A 22,429-nucleotide genomic window follows, 5' to 3' on the forward strand; every position below is an offset into this window, starting at 1 on the left:
CGCGGTGGCTCACGCCTGTAATCCCAGCACTTTGGGAGGCTGAGGCGGGTGGATCACAAGGTCAGGAGATCGAGACCATCCTGGCTAACACAGTGAAACCCTGTCTCTACTAAAAATACAAAAATTAGCCGGGCGTGGTGGTGTGTGCCTGTAGTCCCAGCTCCTGGGGAGGCTGAGGCAGGAGAATGGTGTGAACCCGGGAGGTGGAGCTTGCAGTGAGCCAAGATTGCTCCACTGCACTCCAGCCTGGGTGACAGAGTGAGATTCCGTCAAAAAAAAAGAAAAGAAAATTGAAGTTATATCAAGCACTCTCTCAGACCACAGTGGAATAAAACTGGAAATCAACTCCAAAAGGAACCTTCAAAACCATGCAAATAAATTAGCTGGCTGTGGTGGCAGGTACCTGTAATCCCAGCTACTTGGGAGACTGAGGCAGGAGAATTGCTTGAACCTGGGAGGCGGAGGTTGCAGTGAGCCGAGATTGTGCCATTGCACTCCAGCCTGGGCACGAGAACAAAACTCCGTTTCAAAACAAACAAAACAAAAAAACCCCACAAATAAACAAAATGCAAATACATGTAAATTAAATAACCTGCTCCTGAATGAGCATTGGGTCAAAAACAAAATCAAGATGGAAATTAAAAAATTCTTCAAACTGACGCTGGGTGCAGTGGCTCAGCACTTTGGGAGGCCGAGGAGCACAGATCACCTGAGGTCGGGAGTTCGAGACCAGCCTATGGTGAAACCCCGTCTCTACTGAAAATACAAAATTAGCTGGGCGTGGTGGTGCATGCCTGTAATCCAGCTACTCCGGAGGCTGAGGCAGGAGAACCGCTTGAACCCGGGAGGCAGAGGTTGCAGTGAGCTGAGATCGCCCCACTGCACTCCACCCTGGGTGACAGAGTGAGACTCTGTCTCACAACAAAACAAAACAAAACAAGCAAAAAAAAAAAAATCTATGACAAACCCACAGCCAACATAATACTCAATGGGGAAAAGTTGAAACTGTTCCCCCCCGAGAATTGGAACAAGACAAGAATTCCTACTCTCACCACTTCTCTTCAACATAGTACGGAAGTCCTAGCTAGAGCAATCATACAAGATAACGAAATAAAGGGCATCCACATCCATAAAGAGGAAGTCAAGCTGTCACTGTTTGCTAATGATATGATCATTTACCTTGAAAACCCTAAGGACTCCTCCAGAAAGCTCCTAGAACTGATAAAAGAATTCACAAAGTTTCTGGATACAAGATTAACATACACAAATCAGTAGCTTTTCTATACACCAACAGCCACCAAGTGGAGAATCAAATCAAGAACTCAACCCCTTTTATAATAGCTGCAAAAACAAACGAACAACAACAAAAAAAAAACAAAAACAAAAACAAAACTTAGGAATATACCTAACACAGGAGTCGAAAGACCTCTACAAGGAAAACTACAAAACTGCTGAAAGGAATCATAGACGACACAAACAAATGGAAACACATCCCATGCTCATGGATGGGTAGAATCAATATTGTGAAAATGACCACACTGCCAAAAGCAATCTACAAATTCCACACAATGCCCATCAAAATACCACCACCATCATTCTTCACGAAATTAGAAAAAAAAATTCTAAAATTCATATGGAACCAAAATAGAGCCCACATAGCCAAAGCAAGACTAAGCAAAAAGTACAAATCTGGAGGCGTCATATTACCTGATTTCACACTATACTATAAGGCCATAGTCACCAAAACAGCGTGGTACTGGTATAAAAATAGGCACATAGGGCCAGGTGCAGTGGCTCACGCCTGTAATCCCAGCACTTTGGGGGGCCGAGGAGGGCGGATCACGAGGTCAGGAGATCTAGACCATGGTGAAACCCCGTCTCTACTAAAAATACAAAAAATTAGCCGGGTGCAGTGGCAGGCGCCTGTAATCCAAGCTACTTGGGAGGCTGAGGCAGGAGAATGGCGTGAACCCAGGAGGCAGAGCTTACAGTGAGCCGAGATCGCACCACTGCACTCCAGCCTGGGGGACAGAGTGAGACTCCATCTCAAACAACAACAACAACAACAAAAACAAACTCAAGATGGATTAAAGACTTAAACCTAAGACCTGAAACTATAAAAATTCTAGAAGATAACATTGGAAAAACCCTTCTAGATAAGGGAAAGGATTTCATGACCAAGAACCCAAAAGCAAATGCAAAAACAAAGATAAATAGCTGAGAGCTAATTAAACTAAAGAGCTTTTTGCATGGCAAAAGAAACAGTCAGCAGAGCAAACAGACAACCCAAAGAGTGGGAGAAAATCTTCACAATCTATACATCTGACAAGGGACTAATATCCAGAATCTATAATGAACTCAAACAAGTCAGTAAGAAAAAAATAATCCCGGCTGGGCGCGGTGGCTCATGCCTGTAATCCCAGCACTTTGGGAGGCTGAGGCGGGCGGATCCCGAGGTCAGGAGATTGAGACCATCCTGGCTAACACAGTGAAACCCTGTTTCTACTGAAAATACAAAAAAATTAGCCAGGTGTGGTGGCAGGCACCTGTAGTCCCAGCTACTCGGGAGGCTGAGGCAGGAGAATGGTGTGATCCCGGGAGGCGGAGCTTGCAGTGAGCCGAGATCGCGCCACTGCACTCCAGCCTGGGCAACAAAGCCAGACTCCGTCTCAAAAAGAAAAAAAAAGAAACAAAAAAAATCCCATCAACAAGTGGGCTAAGGATATGAACAGACAATTCTCAAAAGATACACAAATGGTCAACCAACATATGAAAAAATGCTTAACATCACTTATGATCAGGGAAATGCAAGTCAAAACCACAATGCAATACCACCTTACTCCTGCAAGAATTGCCATAATCAAAAAAATAAAAAAACAGTAGATGTTGGCGTGGATGAGGTGAACAGGGAACACTTCTACACTGCTGGTGAGAATGTAAACTAGTACAGCCACTGTGGAAAATAGTGTGGAGATCCCTTAAAGAACTAAAAGTAGAACTACCATTTGATCCATCAGTCCTCCTACTGGGTATCTACCCAGAGGAAAAGAAATCATTATTTGAAAAAGATACTTGCACAAGCATGTTTATAGCAGCACAATTCACAATTGCAAAATCATGGAACCACCCAAATGCCCATCAATCAACAAGTGGATAAAGAAACTGTGGTATTATATACAAAGGAATACTACGCAGCCATAAAAAGGAATGAATTAACAGCATTTGCAGTGACCTGGATGAGACTGGAGACTATTATTCTACGTGAAGTAACTCAGGAATGGAAAACCAAACATTGTATGTCCTCGCTGGTATGTGGGGGCTAAGCTATGAGGATGCAAAGGCATAAGAATGATACAATGAGGCTGGGCGCAGTGGCTCATGCCTATAATCCCAGCACATTGGGAGGATGAGGTGGATGGATCATGAGGTCGGGAGTTCGACACCAGCCTGGCCAACATGGTGAAACCCCACCTCTACTAAAAATACAAAATTAGTTGGGTGTGGTGGCGCATGCCTGTAATCCCAGCTACTCGGGAGGCTGAGGCAGGAGAATTGCTTGAATCCGGGAGGCAGAAGTTGCGGTGATCCAAGATTGTGCCGTTGCACTACAGCCTGGGCAACAAGAGCAAAACTCCGTATTAAAAAAAAAAAAAAAAAAAGATATAATGGGCCGGGTGCAGTGGCTCACGCCTGTAACCCTAGCACTTTGGGAAGCCAAAGTGGGTGGATCACCTGAGTCCAAGAGTTCGAGACTAGCCTGGCAAACACGGTGAAACCCCGTCTCTACGAAAAATACCAAAACTAGCCGGGAGTGGTGGTGGGCACCTATAATCCCAGCTACTCAGGAGGCTGAGGCAGGAGAATTGCTTGAATTCCAGGAGGTGGAGGTTGCAGTGAGCTGAGATTGTGCCACTACACTCTAGCCTGGGTGACAGAGTAAGACTCTGTCTAAAAAAAAAAAAAAAAAAATGCTGGGTGTGGTGGCTCATACCTGTAATCCCAGCACTTTGGGAGGCCAAGGCGGGCAGATCACAAGGTCAGGAGTTCAAGACCAGCCTGACCAACATGGTGAAACCCATCTCTACTAAAAATACAAAAATTAGCCAGGTGTGGTGGCACGCACCTGTAATCTCAGCTACTTGGGAGGCTGAGGCAGGAGAATCACTTGAACGCATGAGGCGGAGGTTGCAGTGAGCCGAGATCACACCATTGCACTCCAGCCTGGGTGACAGAGCAAGACTCCGTCTAAAAAAAAAAAAAAAAAAAAAAAGATCACAGAAAAAAGTATTCTAGAAAGGACTTTGTTGATTCCTTTCAAGGCTTGAGACTGATTTGTAGTAAAATCTCCATCATCCAGGCAGATTACGGGAACTGCAAAAGTACCACTTGGTTAGAGCATCTTTATTGAAGATTACTTAGTAGATACTAAATACAGATGTGCTGCTTTTTTTTTTTTTTTTTTTTTTTTTGAGATGGAGTTTCACTCTTGCTGCCCAGGCTGGAGTGCGATGGTGAGATCTTGGCTCGCTGCAACCTCTGCCTCCTGGGTTCAAGTGATTCTCCTGCCTCGGCCTCCTGAGTAGCTGAGACTACAGGCATGTGCCACCATGCCCAGCTAATTTTGTATTTTTAGTAGAGACAGGGTTTCTCCATGTTGGTCAGGCTGGTCTTGAACTTCCGACCTGAGGTGATCCACTTCCCTCAGCCTCCCAAAGTGCTGGGATTACAGGAGTGAGCCACACCACGCCTGGCCTGTGCTGCTCTTATTAAACAACTGCCTCATGTGAGGCTCTAAATAGCTTCTTTTAGTGTTTGAAACCTCATAAACTGTAGTCATGGCAACTGGTGTCTGATCTAGGTGGGAGCCAGCTTCTAAGGTAACTGGACTCCACAGCTTTGCTCCCAGCCTGTCCACCTCACCCTCGGTCAACTTCCCCTGAACCTGCTGCTGTCTCCTGAGCCCACTGTGAGATCCAGATAGATACCCACTGAGGAGGAAGCAGGATGGAGACACGGGATCAGGCGTTGCTTTCTTGTAAATATGTGCATTTCCTGTTACTTTACATGTAAGCTTCTAGGTTAGTAACCAGTACAGTGATACTGAGATGACACCGGTCACCTTTAGAATGACAATACGATATCCTTCATCTCTACTTCTGCTATTTCTTTTTTATTTTTTATTTTGAGATGGAGTCTTGCTTTGTCGCCAGGGTGGAGTACAGTGGCGCGGTCTCGGCTCACTGCAACCTCCGCCTGCTGGGTTCAAGCAATTCTCCTGCCTCAGCCTGCCGAGTAGCTGGGACTATAGGCACGTGCCACCACACCCAGCTAATTTTTTTTTTTTTTTTTTGAGATGGAGTCTTGCTTTGCCCAGGCTGGAGTGCAGTGGTGTGATCTCGGCTCACTACAAGCTCCACCTCCCAGGTTCATGCCATTCTCCTGCCTCAGCCTCCCGAATAGCTGGGACTACAGGTGCCCGCCACCATGCCCGGCTAATTTTTTGTATTTTTAGTAGAGACGGGGTTTCACCGTGTTAGCCAGGCTGGTCTTGATCTCCTGACCTTGTGATCTGCCCGCCTCGGCCTCCCAAAGTGCTGGGATTACAGGCGTGAGCCACTGCGCCCAGCCATTTTTGTATTTTTAGTAGAGATGGGGTTTCACCATGTTGGCCAGGGTGGTCTCGATTTCTTGACCTCGTGATCTGCCCGCCTCGGCCTCCCAAAGTGCTGAGATTACAGATGGGAGCCACTGTGCCTGGCCTACTTCTGCTATTTCTATGGGAAATAAATATAATGCCAATGCTGGTTTTTAGTTCCATGACTAACAATATGATCTAAGCCAATGTGTTGTCAGTCCCAGTGGGTGATAATTATGATGGTACTGCCTACATCTGTGTAGCGTAAAAAAAGAAAAGCGCAGCCTGGGCAACATAGTGAGACCCCGCCTCTACAAAAAATAAAAAAATTAGCTGGGTGTGGTGGTTTGAGCCTGTAGTCCCGCTACTTGGGAAGCTGAGATGGAAGGATGGCTTGAGCCCGGGAGGCTGAAGCTGCAGTGAGCCGTGATAATGCCATTGCATTCAGCCTGAGTGACAGAGTGAGACCCTGTCTCAAAAACAAAACAAAACAAGCCGGGCATGGTGGCTCACGCTTGTAATCCCAGCACTCTGGGAAGCTGGGGTGGGCAGACTGCCTGAGCTCAGGAGTTTGTGATCAGCCTGGGCAACTCGGTGAAACCCTGTCTCTACTGAAACACAAAAAATTAGCTGGGCATGGCAGCGTGCACCTCCCAGCTACTCCAGAGGCTGAGGCAGGAGAATTGCTTGAACCTGGGAGGCAGAGGTTGCAGTAAGCCAAGATCACGCCACCGCACTCCAGCCTGGGTGACAGAGCGAGACTCCGTCTCAAAATAAAACCAACAACAACAACAAAAAAAACCAAAGAAAAGCAACGAAAAACAAAGCAAAACTCTTTTTTTGTTTTTCTTTGAGATGGAGTCTCGCTCTGTCGCCAGTCTAGAGTGCAGTGGCACAATCTCGGTTCACTGCAACCTCCGCCTCCCAGGTTCATGCCATTCTCCTGCCTCAGCCTCCTGAGTAGCTGGGCCTATAGGTACACACCACCACTTCCAGCTAATTTTTTGTATTTTTTTTTTTTTTAGTAGATACGGGGTTTCACCATGTTAGCCAGGATGGTCTTGATCTCCTGTCCTCGTGATCCGCCTGCCTCGGCCTCCCAAAGTGCTGGGATTACAGACATGAGCCACCGTGCCCAGCCAAAAAAAAAAAAATTTGTTTTAAAAGATGGTATTGGTAAGGTGCTCCATGACTGTGAAGGGATATACTTTGAATTGGACTGTGCCAAGGAAATTGGTGCTTTAAAAACTGGTTTTGTTTAATGTGTATGAAATATGTATAAAATCAAATACCTTAGAAAAAGATAAATGATAAACCCAGGCACTTTCTCTGAACTCTCTTGATAAACGTGGGCACTTTCTCTGAACTCTAACAAAGAATCGCCTTACCTACGAATGATTGAGTAGACTAAGTCAATGTCCAAAACTTATCTTTCCTTATTCCTGTTTTCAATCCACAAAACAAAATTCATTTGTGTATCAGGCAGCCTGTAGTCCCGGATTCAATTCATTATGGAACACGAGCCCTGCACCTCTCTCTGAGTTTCTCATCTGCTAGCTGGTAAATGTGACCAGGCAGGACAGAACTGGCAGAAACCAGTGCAGTGAAAAAGAGAGGAAGTGATTCCAAGGCAAGGCGAGACTCCCAAAGGATGGAGAGGAGAGTGCTTTTATCAGCTGCTTTGTCACCAGTCCACTGTTTGAATCTCTACCTTTCTGTCCTAGTTCAGAGCTGCCAGACACACTGGAAGATCTCCCACCCAACTGGAGTTCAAGAAGGTCTCCGGTGTTCAGTTACTCGCTGCTTTGTTTAACAGTTAATTCCAACAGCCAATCAGACAATTCTAGACACTTTTAGTATCTCCTGGAGCTTTGGCCCTACTCCAATGACTGCTAAAAATGACAAACACATCCATGGTTCCACTTCCCCAAAGGCCAAAAAAATACGAATTGGATTTCAGTTTTTGTGATATAGAGTAATCCAAAGTCTTTAGGGAACAATAAAAGCAGCTCAAATTATAGCTCATTGTGACATGAAAAAAGAGAAAAAGAAAAATGGTACAGAGAAGTGCTAGTAAGAGGAAACCAGCAGTCATGACAGCTCTGCCCCAGTTCCCTTCTTCAAACGTGAGCTTCAGTGTAGGGCTGGCGCTCTACCCTGACTCCCTAGGCTCTACGTTACCTTTGATGATGGCTTCTGCACTAAATGGCTGATTGCAGTTAAGGTGAAAGCTCCTGTCATTGCTTCAGTCCCTTCCAACTTGGTTAAATTCAGAGATAACAGGTCTAAGGAACTTACAAAAGGGGACATTAATTTGTGCAAGAATATTTTAAACACCTATTGAGTATCAGGCATGGGCTTCAGGGAGCCTGAAGAGTCTGTAGCATAAAAGAGAAATGAAGACATGCACAAACAGGATACGTGCGATAGCTGAGGATGGATAACATACTATAGAGCAGTGCTTCTCAAACCTTCTATCCCCTCATCCTCCTGGAGAGCTTGCTGTCAGGATTTGAAACCTATGTGCTACCGAGTGGCCTTCTTCATGACTGGATCTGGTTAGCACACCCCTCCTCCAGCTTCCACATTCAACTCAAACCAACACAGACTATCTGCAGGGATGGCATGTTAACTCTGCAAGGCCTGTGGCTGGAGCAAACAAGATAATAGCTTACAGTCCCAGCTACTTGGGAGGCCGAGGTGGGAGGATTGCTTGAGCCCAGAAGCTGTCTCCAGCCTGTGCAACATAAGGAGACCTCATCTCTAAAAAACAAAATAGGCTGGGCATGGTGGTTCGTGCTTGTAATCCCAGCACTTTGGGAGGCCGAAGCAGGTGGATCACCAGAGGTCAGGAGTTCGAGACCATTCTAGCCAACATGGTGAAACCCTGTCTCTACTAAAAATACAAAAAATTAGCTGGGGGTGGTAGTGGGCACCTGTAGTCCCAGCTACTTGGGAGGACTGAGGCAGGAGAATTGCTTGAACCCGGGAGGCAGAGGTTTTAGTGAGCCGAGATCGCGCCATTGCACTCCAGCCTGGGCGAAGACTGAAGGAGCGAGACTCTGTCTCAAACAACAACAACAAAAAAAAACAGTAAAATAAAAAATACAATAAAAAATTAAATAAATAATAAAAAATAAAATAATGCTGGGTGTGGTGGCTCACACCTGAAATCCCAGCATATTGGGAGGCTGAGGTGGGAGGATCCCATGAAGTTGGGAGTTCATGATCAGCTTGGGCAACATAGTGAGACTCCATCTCTTTTATCAAAAAAAAAAACACACACACACACACACACACAAAAAAAACCCAAAAATAAAAGCCTAGATGTAGGAGGTGATGCTGTGTCATCAACAGCTCTCACTTTTGAGAGAAAAGGATGGTAATGCCTTTCATTTCGTGTCTCTGAAAAGGATAAAGGATATTTGAGGCTGGGCGTGGTGGCTCACACCTGTAATCCTAGCGCTTTGGGAGGCCAAGGTGGGCAGATTACCTGAGGTCAGGAGTTCAAGACCAGTCTGGCCAACATAGTGAAATCCCATCTCTACTAAAAATACAAAAAATTAGCTGGGTGCAGTGGTGTGCTGAGGCTGAGGCAGGAGAATCACTTGAACTTGGGAGGCGGAGGTTGTGGTGAGCCAAGATCACGCCACTGCACTCCAGCCTGGGGTACAGAGTGAATATTTTTCTCAAAAAAAAAAAAAAAAAGTCAATAAAATAAAGGATATTTAATCTATTTTCAGGAAAGCATGAGATGTCAATCTCTGGACCTGCCTTCTGGACGCCATTTATCTAAAATTCACTGTTTAAGTGTTATTTTTTTTTTCTGAAAGGTAAAGCACTAGTTTATCTTAGCTACAACTTTCATGGTATATAAACCTCGCAGAAACTTCATTAAAACTAACTGAAGGAACAGGTGCGGAGACTAACTAAAACAGTGTGCTTTAGGAAGATTGTTAAAGTGCTCACCAGCCAGTCTCACCATGCAAACTTTAATGTGCATACAAATCACCTGGGAGTCTTGTGACTTGATGCTGATTCACTAGGTCTGGGGCAAGGCCTAAGGCTCTGCATTTCTTCTTTTTTTTTTTTTTGGAGACGGAGTCTCGCTCTGTCACCCAGGCTGGAGTGCAGTGGCACGATCTCGGCTCACTGCAAGCTCCGCCTCCCGGGTTCACGCCATTCTCCTGCCTCAGCCTCCAAGTAGCTGGGACTACAGGCACCCGCCACCATGCCCGGCTAATTTTTTGTATTTTTAGTAGAGACGGGGTTTCACCGTGGTCTCGATCTCCTGACCTCGTGATCCGCCCGCCTCGGCCTCCCAAAGTGCTGGGATTACAAGCGTGAGCCACCGCGCCCGGCTCTTCTTTTTTTTTTAGATGGAGTCTCCATCACCCTGACTGCTCACTGCAACCTCCGCCTCCCGGGTTCTAGCAATTCTCCTACCTCAGCATCCCAAGTAGCTGGGATTACAGGTGCCCACCACCATGTCCAGGTTTTTTTTTTTTGTATTTTTAATAGAGATGGGGTTTCACTATGTTGGTCAGGGTGGTCTTGAACTCCTGACCTCAGGTGATCCACAAGCCTCAGCTTCTCAAAGTGCTGGGATTACAGGTGTGAGCCACCGTGCCCGGCGAGGCTCTGCATTTCTAACCAGCTCACAGATGAGGCTATTGCGGCTGGTCCAGGCCCCACACCCCGTGGCAAGGCTAAGTGCTTTAAACAAGGGTGCTGCCCCAGTATTCTCTGTTCACTGCTTGATGAGAGCCCTGGGATCATGACGGCAATGGTGAAGGCTGAGAAGGTGTAAAGGAATGTGATGGGAGGGCAAGGAAATCATCCCAAGAAAAGAATTAAACAAGTACTGATTTGAGCTAGCAGAGATGGTGACATGGAAACAAGGAGATTGGGAAACTGGGTCGTCTGGGGAAAAAAAAACATAAAAAATGTCACCTCTATTGTGTTAATGTTCTAGAACAGTGTTGTCCAATAGAAACTAATGCTACTGGGCTGGGCGCGGTGGCTCACGCCTGTAATCCCAGCACTTTGGGAGGCCAAGGCGGGCGGATCACGAGGTCAGGATATCAAGACCATCCTGGCTAACACGGTGAAACCCTGTCTCTACTAAAAATACAAAAAATTAGCCGGGCATGGTTGCACGTAGCTGTAGTCCCAGCTGCTTGGGAGGCTGAGGCAGGAGAATCGCTTGAACCTGGGAGGTGGAGGTTGCGGTGAGCCGAGATTGTGCCATTGCACTCTAGCCTGGCAACAGAGTGAGACTCTGTCAAAAACAAAACAAAACAAAACAAAAAACAAAACTAATGCTACCCACATGTGAAATTCTAAATTTTCTAGTAGTTACATTAGAAATAATAAATGATGAAATTTATATTTAACCCAACATATCAAAAATATTATTTCAACATGTGATCAATGTTTTATTATTATTTTGAGGCAAGGTCTGGCTCCATCATCCAGGCTGGAGTATAGTGGTGCCATCTCAGCTCACTGCAATCTCTGCCTTCCAGGCTCCTGAGTAGTTGGAACTACAGGCATGTAACACCATGCCTGGCTAATTTTTGGATTTTTTGTAGAGACGGGGTTTCACCATGTTGCTGTGGCTGGTATGGAACTCAAGCTCAAGCGATCTGCCTGCCTCAGCCTTCCAAAATGCTGGGATTACAGGTGTGAGCCACTGCACCCAGCCAATATTTTAAAATGGAGATATTCTTTTTTCCCCCTAAATATGAAGGCTTCAAAATCTAGGTTATAGTCATACTTACAGAACATCTCAGTTTGGGCCACATGTGCTGGTGGCTACTTTATGGGACAATGTAGCTCTAGAATCTTGCTACCCAAAGTGTGATCTGCATAGTGGCAAAAGCACCACGTGGAGGATGGTTAGGAATGAAGATTTCAGGCCCTGCTCTGACCTACCAAATGAGAACCTGCAGCCTAACAAGATCCTCAGGTGATGCAGAGGCACATAAAATTTGACAAGCATTGTTCCAGAACACAGGAATCAGCAAGTTCTTCTGATTGCTAGGACAGACACTTTTAAAAGCTTTTCTTTTTCTTTTCTAAAAAAGTAGAGATGGGGTTTCATCATGTTGCCCAGGCTGGTCTCAAACTCCTGAGCTCAAGCAATCTGCCTGCCTCGGTCTCACAAAGTGCTGGGATTACAGTCATGAGCCACCATGCCCAGCCTGTTTCTTATTTATATGACATTTAAGAAACTGAGACAAGAATTCAGGAGGGCTGATTACCTGCTTATTCCGTCTTATCTCTTCCTTAAGAAGGAGATAAAACCATAGGTCTCAAAACAATGACCTAATAAACAGTTAAGGGCCAAACAACATTGAGCTTAAACAGACCAACGTGCAATGTTGCGGCTTTGAAAAGAAAAAATGGCCAGCAGGTGGTGCCAGAAGCTAAGTGAGGGGAAAATGATTTTTCTGAGAAACGCTTAATAATAATAATTCATGTTTCAAAAATGTGTTTTGGGGCTGGGTGTGGTGGCTCATGACTGTAATCCTAGCAATTTGGGAGGCTGAGGAGGGTGGATTGCCTGAGCTCAGGAGTTCCAGACCAGCCTGGGCAACATGGTGAAACCCCCTCTCTACTAAAATACAAAAAATTAGCCAGGTGTGGTGGTGTGCACCTGCAGTCCCAGCTACTCGGGAGGCTGCGGCAGAATAATGGATTCAACCTGGCAGGCAGAGGTTGCAGCGTGCTGAGGTTGCCCCACTGCACTCCACCCTGGGTGACAGAGTGAGACTCCGTTTAAAAAAAAAAAAAAAAAAAGTGTTTTGGTGCTGTCTGTAAAATGGTAGTTAAAAATAGCATTTCCCTGTATTTCACATCCTCCTGTTAGCTCATCCTCCTGCTGTAGGTACCTGAAATCCTTAAGGGCTGAAACCTCTCAAATGGAACCAGTGAGTATTGCTGGTCAGGCTTGAAACAGACCATGCCATTTCCTAGACTTGGGGTTTTACACTGAAGATAAAGCACTCTTCACTCACAGTAAGTGTTTGCAGATAGTTATGTCTCAAACAAGGAAAGCATAATAGATTGAGCAGGAAATGCAGAGCTGTAGTCTTTGATTTTGGGGGGTGGGAGGAAAAAGACTACTCTAGGTCTGGTCTAAATTTAACAGGCTTAATGCTTGAATGCTTAATGCTGCAGAATTCAAGAGATAGCTAACGAAGAGGAAAACATTCACTTCACACAATCCCAACATCTCGTTCATTTTTATTTTTGAGTGGGAGTTTCACTTGTCACCCAGGCTAGAGTGCAATGGCGTGATCTTGGCTCACTGCAACCTCTGCCTCCCAGGTTCAAGTGATTCTCCTGTCTCAGCCTCCTGAGCATCTGGGACTACAGGCACCTGCCATCACGCCCGGCTAATTTTGTATTTTTAGTAGAGACGGAGGTTTCACCATGTTGGCCAGGCTTGTCTCGAACTCCTGACGTCAGGTGATGCGCCTGCCTTGGCCTCCCGTAGTTCTGGGATTACAGGCGTGAGCCACAGTGCCTGGCCCCGTTTGTTTTTTTTTAAGCAGAAAACTTTGAATCCACAGAATTACACCTGTCCTATTTGTGTGTATCATATTTCTTCTATTTTTTTTTTTAGCTGGAGTCTCACTCTGTCACCCAGCCTGGAGTGCAGTGGCGCAATCTCAGCTCATTGCAACCTCCGCCTTCCAGATTCAAGCGATTCTCCTGCCTCAGCCTCCCGAGTAGCTGGGACTACAGGCGCACACTGCCACGCTTGGCTAATTTTTTGTATTTTTAGTAGAGATGGGGATTCACCGTGTTTCCCAGGCTGGTGTTGAACTCCTGACCTCAGGCGATTCACCCGCCTCGGCCTCTCAAAGTGCTGGGAGGTGTGAGCCACCGCGCCCGGCCCCGTATTTGTTCTATTTATGGCATCTAACAGGAACTTTATAATTTATCAACTACACTATTAAAACAGAAACACATTAAAAAAGCAGCAATAACAACACTGTATATTTTCTTCTAAAAGTCTCAAAGCCTATATTTCTATTAACGATGTCTTGTGTTTGTTTAGGACTTAAACATATCCAAACCAAACCACTTTCTTCTTCTTTTTTGGTTTTTTTTTTTTTTTTTTTTTTGAGACAGGGTCTCCGTCTGTCACCCAAGTGGAGTGCAGTGGCGTAAAAATGGCTCAGTGCAGCCTGGACCTCCTGGGCTCAAGCAAGCTTCTTTGCCTCAGCCTCCCCAGTAGCTGGGGACACAGGTGTGTACCACCATACCTGGCTAGTTTTTAATTTTTTGTAGAGATGGGGTCTTGCCATGTTGCCCAAGCAGGTCTCGAACTCATGGGCTCAAGCAATCCTCCTGCCTCAGCCTCCCAAAGTGATTGGATTACAGGCGTGAGCCACCAAGTCCAGCTGCAAAGCACTTTCAAATACATTATTGTATTTAATACAAATAAAGAAAATAAGAGATGCACACTTCCTGATTATCTCAGTAAGACCTATCTTGGAAACCATTAGGTTTTCAATTTTTGAAACTAAATTATCCTTTCTACACCTTGTTTCATTACCTTTCACAGTATCTCCAGATCTTTTTCCAGTTCCTTAGGCAATGTTAGCTCCTTTTCCTTAACTTTTTCTGTTTTAAATTTTTATTTATTTATTTTTTTGAGACGAGTCTCACTCTGTTGCCCAGGCTGGAGTGCAGTGGCACGATCTTGGCTCACTACAACTTTTGCCTCCCAGGTTCCAGCGATTCTCCTGCTTCAGCCTCCCAAGTAGCTGGGATTATAGGCACCAGCCACCACGCCCAGCTAATTTTTGTATTCTTAGTTGAGACGGGGTTTCACCACATTGGCCAGGCTGGTCTCGAACTCCTGACCTCAAGCGATCCGCTTGCCTCGGCCTCCCGAAGTGCTGGGCGTACAGGCATGAGCCACCACGCCCAGCCAACTTTCTCTTTTTAAAAAGACTAGTCAAGTACAGTAGAGAAGGGGGAAAGAGTAGAACAAGAAGTTTGATCTGTGACTGTGAACAATTAAGATAACTCACTAATAGGCTGGGCGCGGTGGCTCCCGCCTGTAATCCCAGCACTTTGGGAGGCTGAGGCAGGTGGATCATGAGGTCAGGAGATCAAGACCAACCTGGCTAACACGGTGAAACCCCATCTCTACTAAAAATACACACAAAAAAATTAGCTGGGCATGGTGGCGGGCACCTGTAGTCTCAGCTACTAGAGATGCTGAGGCAGGAGAATGGCGTGAACCTGGGGGGCGGAGCTTGCAGTGAGCTGAGATGGTGCCACCGCACTCCAGCCTAGGCAACAGAGCAAGACTCTGTCTCACAAAAAGAAAAAAAAAAAAATCATTACTTTTGGACCAGCCTGACTTTCTGTATTTGACAACTCCTCTCATTTTTTCTTTTGTCCCAAAAAAGCCTTCCTGCCAAGGAGTGCGAGCTCTGTGGCCAACAGACCTGCATTCAATGTCTCAATGCCACAATTTACTTACTGTGCAACTTTGGCTCTATTTCCTCATCTGTAAAATGGAGATACTACTACCTAGAGTGAGAACAAAATCATACATGTTGCCATAAATGTGAAGTACTTAGTGGTCACTAAATGGGAGCATGTCAGATCTCTCAACTACAAGGCTGAGGAACTTTGGAATGACACACCACATACGCTGTGGTCTTATGACACAAACCCAGTCGGGGAACTGATTATTTCATGGGCCTTTGTTTTAGAGATTAGGGTGAAAAGGCATCTAGAACAGTGGCTTGTAAATTATTTTACTTGGTATGGTCCAATTTAAGAAGTACTTGATAAGCCATGACATTACTGAAAACATGTTATTTGGTGGGATCATAATTCTGGTCTGTGAAATCAGGTACTAAGGAGATCACTGTGATGCCAAAAATAGAGCCTGACTTCCCAGCAGGCTCACACTGAAAGATAAAACCATCTTCAATGAAGTAAGTCCTGGTTTAAACATAAAATATCTTTTGGAATTATGTAATATAATTTAAAAAATCATGAAAGGATAACATCAAATTTACCTTTTGAAAATTGCCAGGCGTGGTGGCTCATGCCTGTAATCCCAGCACTTTGGGTGGCCGAGGCAGGAGGATGACCTGAGGTCAGGAATTAGAGACCAGCCTGGCCAATATGGCAAAACCCCGTCTCTACTAAAAATACAAAAAATTAGCCGGATGTGGTGGCGGGCACCGGTATTAACAGCTACTCGGAAGGCTGAAGCAGAAGAATCGCTTGAACCCGGGAGGCAGAGGTTAAAGTGAGCCGAGATTGCACCATTGCCCTCCAGCCTGGGTGACAGAGTGAGACCCTGTCCCCCCTCACCCCCAAAAAAATAAAAAAAGTAAAAAATAAAAATAATTGGTAGGTATACTTAGGAAGCTCCAATGAGATGGAATGCCTCCTGGCAGATCTGTTATTCCAAGGGCAGATCCATTTCCTGGGTCGTGGAGGCCTAAGTGATAGTGTCAGGGAAGTCCCTTTACTGTGAGCCAGAACTCCTGGAGGGAAATCGAGGAGCTGGAAAGACCTTAAAGGTTAACTATGCTGAAAAATGTGGCCTGCACAGTGCGCATGAAATGGGCTGGGGTCCCACGGGGAGGAGAGCGGGTTCCCTTCGGTCCTTTAAAAGTAGGGCTGGGGGGCTCGCGCCTGTGATCCCAGCACTTTGGGAGGAAGAGGAAGGAGGATCGCTTGAGGCCAGGAGTTCGAGACCAGCTTGGGCAACACAGTGAGACCCCCCCCCCCCCCCGCCAATGTCTATTAAAAATAAACGAGTATCTCCGCAAAAGCCTAGCAAGGGCAGTGCTGACCCCTACTATGTGCCAGGCCTGAAACAGCACCTGATGCGTGCTCACAGCTCCATTCCGCTCAGTTATGTACATGAGGATCCTTCCATTTCTCCTTGGGCCTCCGTGGAACCGTTTTCTCCAGGACGGTAGTCTCTCCTCTCCCCTGCCCTGAGTGCCTGAACAGCCCCAGGGCCGACCCACAGCACCTAGCGTAAACCAGGTCCCGAGAAAACTGAGCTTGGGTGTCAGGGCCGGCCCCACCCCACCGCCAGCACGGCCTCAGGTAAACTGGCTGCGCCACCCGGGGTCGCAAGCCGGGAAAAACCCAGGCGTCCCGGCTCGCAGTCCTCTCTCCGGAGCCTTTGACAGTCGTCGGCAGCCGTAGGGTTACCTGGCTTCTCCGCAGATGCTTACCTGGTCTCAGGACCCGACCCGTGCCCTCAACGTTCTAGGGAAACCCAAATCACCGCAGCGGAGGATTCGCAATCGCAATCCCTGATCTGCGCACGCGCCGTACTCTGATCGCGGTTTCCCTCATCTGTCAGAGGCTCATGTTTACTCACTGCGCATGCGAGAAACTGAAGCTTCTTTCCCTCGAGGCAGCGGCTGGCTCCCAGAGAGCCAATCAGAGAAGAGAGTTTCACAGCAATCCCGCCCCCTTGTCACTCCCCCGGGGTTTGACATCTGTCTTTGGTTGGAGCTGCGCGAGGGGGAAAGGCGAGGTGGACGCGCGCGCCATGCTCGGCTGTCTCCGCCTCCTTCCGGGCAACCAATCACTGGCGAGACGCCGGGCGCGCGCGCGCTCCCTCGGGTAACGGTCGCGAGAGGCCGCTTGCCTGACCCTGACATCGGCAGCGGGAGCGGCGGCCAGGTAAGCGGCCGCCAGCCTGCAGGGAGCTGTAGGCCGCTGGGGACAGGGGACGAGACTTAGGAGACACTGTCTTAGCGGCCCCTTGAGTGTGGTGATGGGCTGGGGTGTGGAGAGACGGCTGCCGATCGGCCTGACCCCCTCGGAGCCCTTCGGCGTGTGGGAGCTCTGCCCGGCCGCGGTGCGTCTTTTCTAGACTCGGCGCCCTTGAGTGACACTCGCGCGGCCCAATCGCAGAGCGCCCTTCCCGAGGGGCGGGGGGTTTGTGGGTTTTTTTAAAAAAATTTTCCCCCATTTTTTGCCAAGGTGCCCCGGCTTCCTTTTGGAATCGCTGTTGTAGTTGCAGGAGCGGTGGCTTTTCTCCGTCCTCCCTGCTTTCCGTAGCTTAGGCGACTGCATGGATTCTCCCTCTCCTTCCCACTTTGACCCGATAGCCGCCACCAGCCATCGCGGGCTGACTGTGAGCGCCAGAATGTCAGGATCTGGCCTCATCCCCATCTGAAATCTCTTCCTCTCCCCCAGCCTCCCGTCAAGGCGGAGCGCCCAGTTAACTTTCATGTTTCATAACCACCAATCGTTTCTTTTCCCCAGCTCCCTTTTTTTTGCTAGGGGGTAGAGACACCAAAAGCGTCATATCTTGTTGCTGGGAAATATAAAAGCTCTGCTCTTATATTCATTCTGTATCAAGTTAAAAAAATTTTTTTTGCATTGTATATGTGGGTGTTTAAGGATTTTTCCCTTTTATTTCCCTGCCCTCCCCCCAGCACCTCCACCCCAATGGAGAAGCATCCTTGAATTTGTAGTGGTTTTCCATCTGGATCTGCATCCGGAGCCGGATTACCTTAGCAGGGGAAATAATAGATGGGGTTGCAGGTCCATCTCCCTGGAGAGCTTGTGTTTTCCTGGTATAACAGCATGGTGATTGGAATCCAGGTATTTCTGTTGCCAGTTGGAAGGGGCAGTCCTTGACTGTTTCAATGCCCCATTTGTCGTGGTGGGTGATGGGCTGAGCCACTGGGGAAAAGTTCCATTTAGTTACGTCCGGTTACTCTTTGCATTCACTCCTGTCCCTGAAGGAAATGGTCCCTGTTTTTGTGTAATGCTTTATAAAAGTAGGCCCTAGAAAGTGGGAATCTAGCAGAAGCGGAATACTAGACAATATTCCTGTTGCACTCTCTAAGCTTTTCAGTTTGTAAGCAGCTGAAGTTTTTTTTTTTCTTTTTTTCTCCTTTTTCCCTTGCTCCCTTGCTCTTTTATAAATGTATGAATTCCCCAGGAAGGAGGCATTTTGTTTGACCTGTTACAGCCAATTTGCCATGGTATATACCCAGCTTCACTGAAATTTTAGTTGGCCTGGCAAATAATTTTTTTTATTTAGTTTTTTTATTTTTATTTTTATTTTTTAAGAGATGGGGTCTTGCTCTGTTGCCCAAGCTGGAGTGCAGTGGCAGGATCATAGCTCACTACAGTCTTGAACTCCTGGGCTCAAGTGATCCTCCCACCTCAGCCTCCAGAGTAGCTGGGACATGCTCCCAGTAGCTGCAGGCAGGCTCCAGTGTGCCCAGCTGGTTTATTTTCTAAGAATAGCTGCACAGAGACAAAAGACCATGTATATAGTTCAAAATGTACTTCCAGACAATGGGGAAGCTATGGTTGTTAACAGTTTAATTGGCTCTTTTTAATACAAATTAAACATTAAGTAGTTCAGTTCTTCTTGTCTCTGTATAAGTCAACAAACATATATACTTGGTAGAATTTATTAAACAAATGAACAAGGCATGCAAGTATTCCAATTGTTACATAATAGAATTATATCTAGAACTTTCATTGTAAAGCCTGGCAAAATGCTTTGCGCTATAATCCCAGCTGCTCGGGAGGCTGAGCACTTGAGGCCAGGGAGTTGTAGACCAGCCTGGGCAACATAGCAAGGTGCTGTCTCTAAAAAAAAGAACCTTGATTATTAAACATATAAAAATCTGAAATATTACCTGAAAAAGGTGATGCTGCTTTTGCAAATAATCCTTAATGTAGATTTTTAATTGAGATACATAATTCACATACCATAAAATTCAGCCTTTTAAAAGTGTACAATTCAGTGGTTTTGAGTTCACAAGGTTGTGCAGCCATCACCACTACCTAATTCCAGAATTTTTTATCACCCCAAAAAGAAACTCCATACCAACTGCACTCACTCACATTCTCTCCTTCCCTCAGCTCCTGGCAGCCATTTGTCTATGAATTTGCCCATTCAAGATACTTCATATCAATGAAATCATATACTCTGTGGTCTTTTGCGACTGGCTTTTTTTACTTAGCATACTATCTTCAGTGTTCATCTGTGTTGTAGCATGTGTCTTTTTATGGCTGAATTCTATCCTGTTCTATGGATATGCTTCATTCGTTTATCCATTTATCCATTGATGGACATTTGGGTGGTTTCTACATTTTGATTATTTGAATACTGTTGCTATCCTTAATGGAGATCTGTATGAAAGAAGTTAAGGTTTCCAAAGTTATGTAAAAACAGTTGCTAGGTTTAGTGGCTTTTTATAGTAGTATTTTTTTCCCCCATTCATTTTCAGACTCTCTTGGAAGTTTAGGATATTTCACAGTTCTGAATGTTAGCCACTGAAAATGCCAGTAGACGATGAAGCCTCTGAAGATGACACGGATTCACTTTCCTCAAACAGTCCAAGAACATTTATTTTCCAATAAGAGAATATAACAATTTCTGTACACTATGGAAGAGTTTGACTTGGTGAAAACCTTACACAAAACTTCATCTTCTGTAGAATCTGATAAAAATTCTCTTCATTCTCTTGGACTGAACTTAAATACTGATAGGTAAGAATGGGATTTAAAAAAATGTAACAAATCAAAATAACCTTATTTGCATACGTTTACTAAATTATCCAAATAGTGTCATAGTTACTGATTTGAATTATTATTATTATTGTTTTTTAACCTATAATCAAGAATGTTCAGGGAGGCCGGGCATGGTGGCTCATGCCTGTAATCCCAGCACCTTGGGAGGCTGAGGTGGGTGGATCACCTGAGGCCAGGAGTTGGAGACCAGCCTGGCTAACATGGTGAAACCTCGTCTCTACTAAAAATACAAAAATTAGCCAGGTGCGGTGGCACGCGCCTGTAGTCCCAGCTACTCAGGAGGCTGAGGCGGGAGAATCACTTGAACCCAGGAGGCAGAGGTTGCAATGAGCCAAGATTGCGCCACTGCACTCCAGCCTGGGCGACAGAGCGAGACTCTGTCTCAAAAAAAAAAAAAAGAATGTTCAGGGACAGTTGTTTAAGTCAGGAATAGGTTTAGTCTTTTCATGTTTTTCATTTCTCTCAGAGATATTTACTTTTGCATGGAAAGCATTCTGAAAAAGAACTTGTTTTGCTTGTTTTACTTTCCTTTACAATTTTGTTTGTTTTTGGTAAATTACAAGCATATCTTTAACATTTAGTTGCCTAAATATTATTTCTACATTTTCAAATGATTGGGACAAATGATGTTTTATGTTGCAGAAATACTTCACCAATGTGGGAAGTAGCAATTAAAGTTGAGTATTAGGAAGTTAAGACAAAAACAGACTCTAAGTAGACAAAATAGTGGACCAACTAGATGTTATCAAAGTGTGTTTTATGCATTTTATTTATTTTTTAAAATGCATTTTATTTTTTAAGCTATCCTATGATCGGTTTGTTTTTATTTTTTAATGGTCTTAACACAGATCATGGTTAGTTTGTTTTTCATCAGAGCCTGTTTACTTTCAATTTGCACATAGTCTGACAAGCTTGGTTATTGGGTTTCTAAATTTCTAGTAGTGTAGAAACAGCAAAGAGGCAAGGACTGTAAGAGAGGAGAGCATCTATAAACAGCAGGTACAAGAAAGGAAAACAGCAGTTTTGGGGGCCTTACTGGTAAAGGGGCTAGGAGCTTTAAGCACAGTAGGTCTTGAAGAAATTGTGTATTATAAATAAATACATTTCTTAAAAAGTTGTTAATTCTCTGCCCTTTTCAGGAGGAATTTAAGGCAGCTTACGTGGGTATATAAAACAATGGGGGTGGGGAGTTGTAAAAAACAAAGGAATATGTGAAATAAAACAAGAAAAGGAAATTTTAAAAGGCACAGGAAATGGTCCTACGGTAATCTGTATGCACTTGGCGGAAAGTTGGCCACGCATTTTGGTTCTTGTATTACTTGGTGGTCCCTTTAAAGTACACTTCTAGAAGACATTCCTGTTAGAACACTGTTTGATTTGGCTGGAGGAAGCTAACTGTGCCTTGCTAGTGAAAATTAGGCAATTAAACTTGTCTCCCTTTTCATTGTGACTGGCAGTTAAATTGGCCACATTTAAACTCGATTATTACAGCTATGTAAAATCCTTTACTGATAACATATATTCTTTCCTTTGAATTTTTTTTTTTTTTTGACGGAGTCTCGCTCTGTCGCTAGGCTGGGGTGCAGTGGTGCGATCTCAGCTCATTGCAATCTCCGCGTCCTGGGTTCAAGGGATTCCCCTGCCTCAGCCTCCTGATTAGCTGGGACTACAGGCACGCACTACCACACCCAGCAATTTTTTGTATTTTAGTAGAGATGGGGTTTCACCATGTTGGCCAGGACGGTCTCGATCTCCTGACCTTGTGATCTGCCCGCCTTGGCCTCCCAAAGTGCTGGGATTATAGGCGTGAGCCATTGTGCCTGTCCTCCTTTGACTTTTTAGTAATATTTTCACTGGTCCTAACTATTATTTTACTGTTATTTTCATTTTTTTAAACAAATTATTTGTGAAAGAAAGCAGGATATCAAGCAGTAAATAAATGAAAATGATCTTTTGGTGACTAGATTTTAAGTACATTTTAATGTCCTGAAATATATTATCTGTTTATAAAACAAATCCAAAATAACTGAAGTTTGGAAAAGCAGTACTCCTGGAAAGAATCAGAGCTGTTTTACGCACTGAGTAGGCTAAATAAGTCCTGAAAATTTGCTGCTAATTTGCTTGGCACAACTTTTATTCAGAGATAGTGCAGAGATAAGCATCAGCTTATCGTACCAAATTAAGGGTATCCAGTGAACAAGATTTGACTGTCAT

At 45.3% G+C, this 22,429-nt stretch overlaps 2 protein-coding genes across 17 annotated transcripts in view; one reads left to right on the forward strand and one right to left on the reverse strand.

Moving 5' to 3' along the window:
* Window positions 1-17,148, reverse strand: part of MTRFR (mitochondrial translation release factor in rescue) — a 28,202-nt gene extending 11,054 nt beyond the window's left edge. The window contains exon 1 of one of the 3 annotated variants that reach the window (XM_058425684.1): window positions 17,025-17,148. The gene's annotated coding sequence lies outside the window, so the exon portion shown is untranslated. The other 2 variants (XM_032168403.2, XM_032168404.2) reach the window with 2 other exon arrangements.
* The window catches only part of MPHOSPH9 (M-phase phosphoprotein 9), a 96,856-nt gene continuing 79,346 nt past the window's right edge, over window positions 4,920-22,429 (forward strand). For 4 of the 14 annotated variants that reach the window (XM_058425665.1, XM_058425669.1, XM_058425673.1 and 1 more), the window contains exons 1-3: window positions 17,274-17,332; window positions 18,094-18,262; window positions 19,912-20,173. In XM_058425665.1, coding sequence (XP_058281648.1) covers window positions 20,070-20,173 — 104 coding nt within the window. In that variant the 5' untranslated portion in view covers window positions 17,274-17,332; window positions 18,094-18,262; window positions 19,912-20,069. The other 10 variants (XM_058425671.1, XM_058425675.1, XM_058425677.1 and 7 more) reach the window with 8 other exon arrangements.

The sequence above is a fragment of the Hylobates moloch genome, unplaced genomic scaffold (assembly GCF_009828535.3).
Source record: "Hylobates moloch isolate HMO894 unplaced genomic scaffold, HMol_V3 SCAFFOLD_12, whole genome shotgun sequence".
Classification (NCBI taxonomy): Eukaryota; Metazoa; Chordata; class Mammalia; order Primates; family Hylobatidae; genus Hylobates; species Hylobates moloch.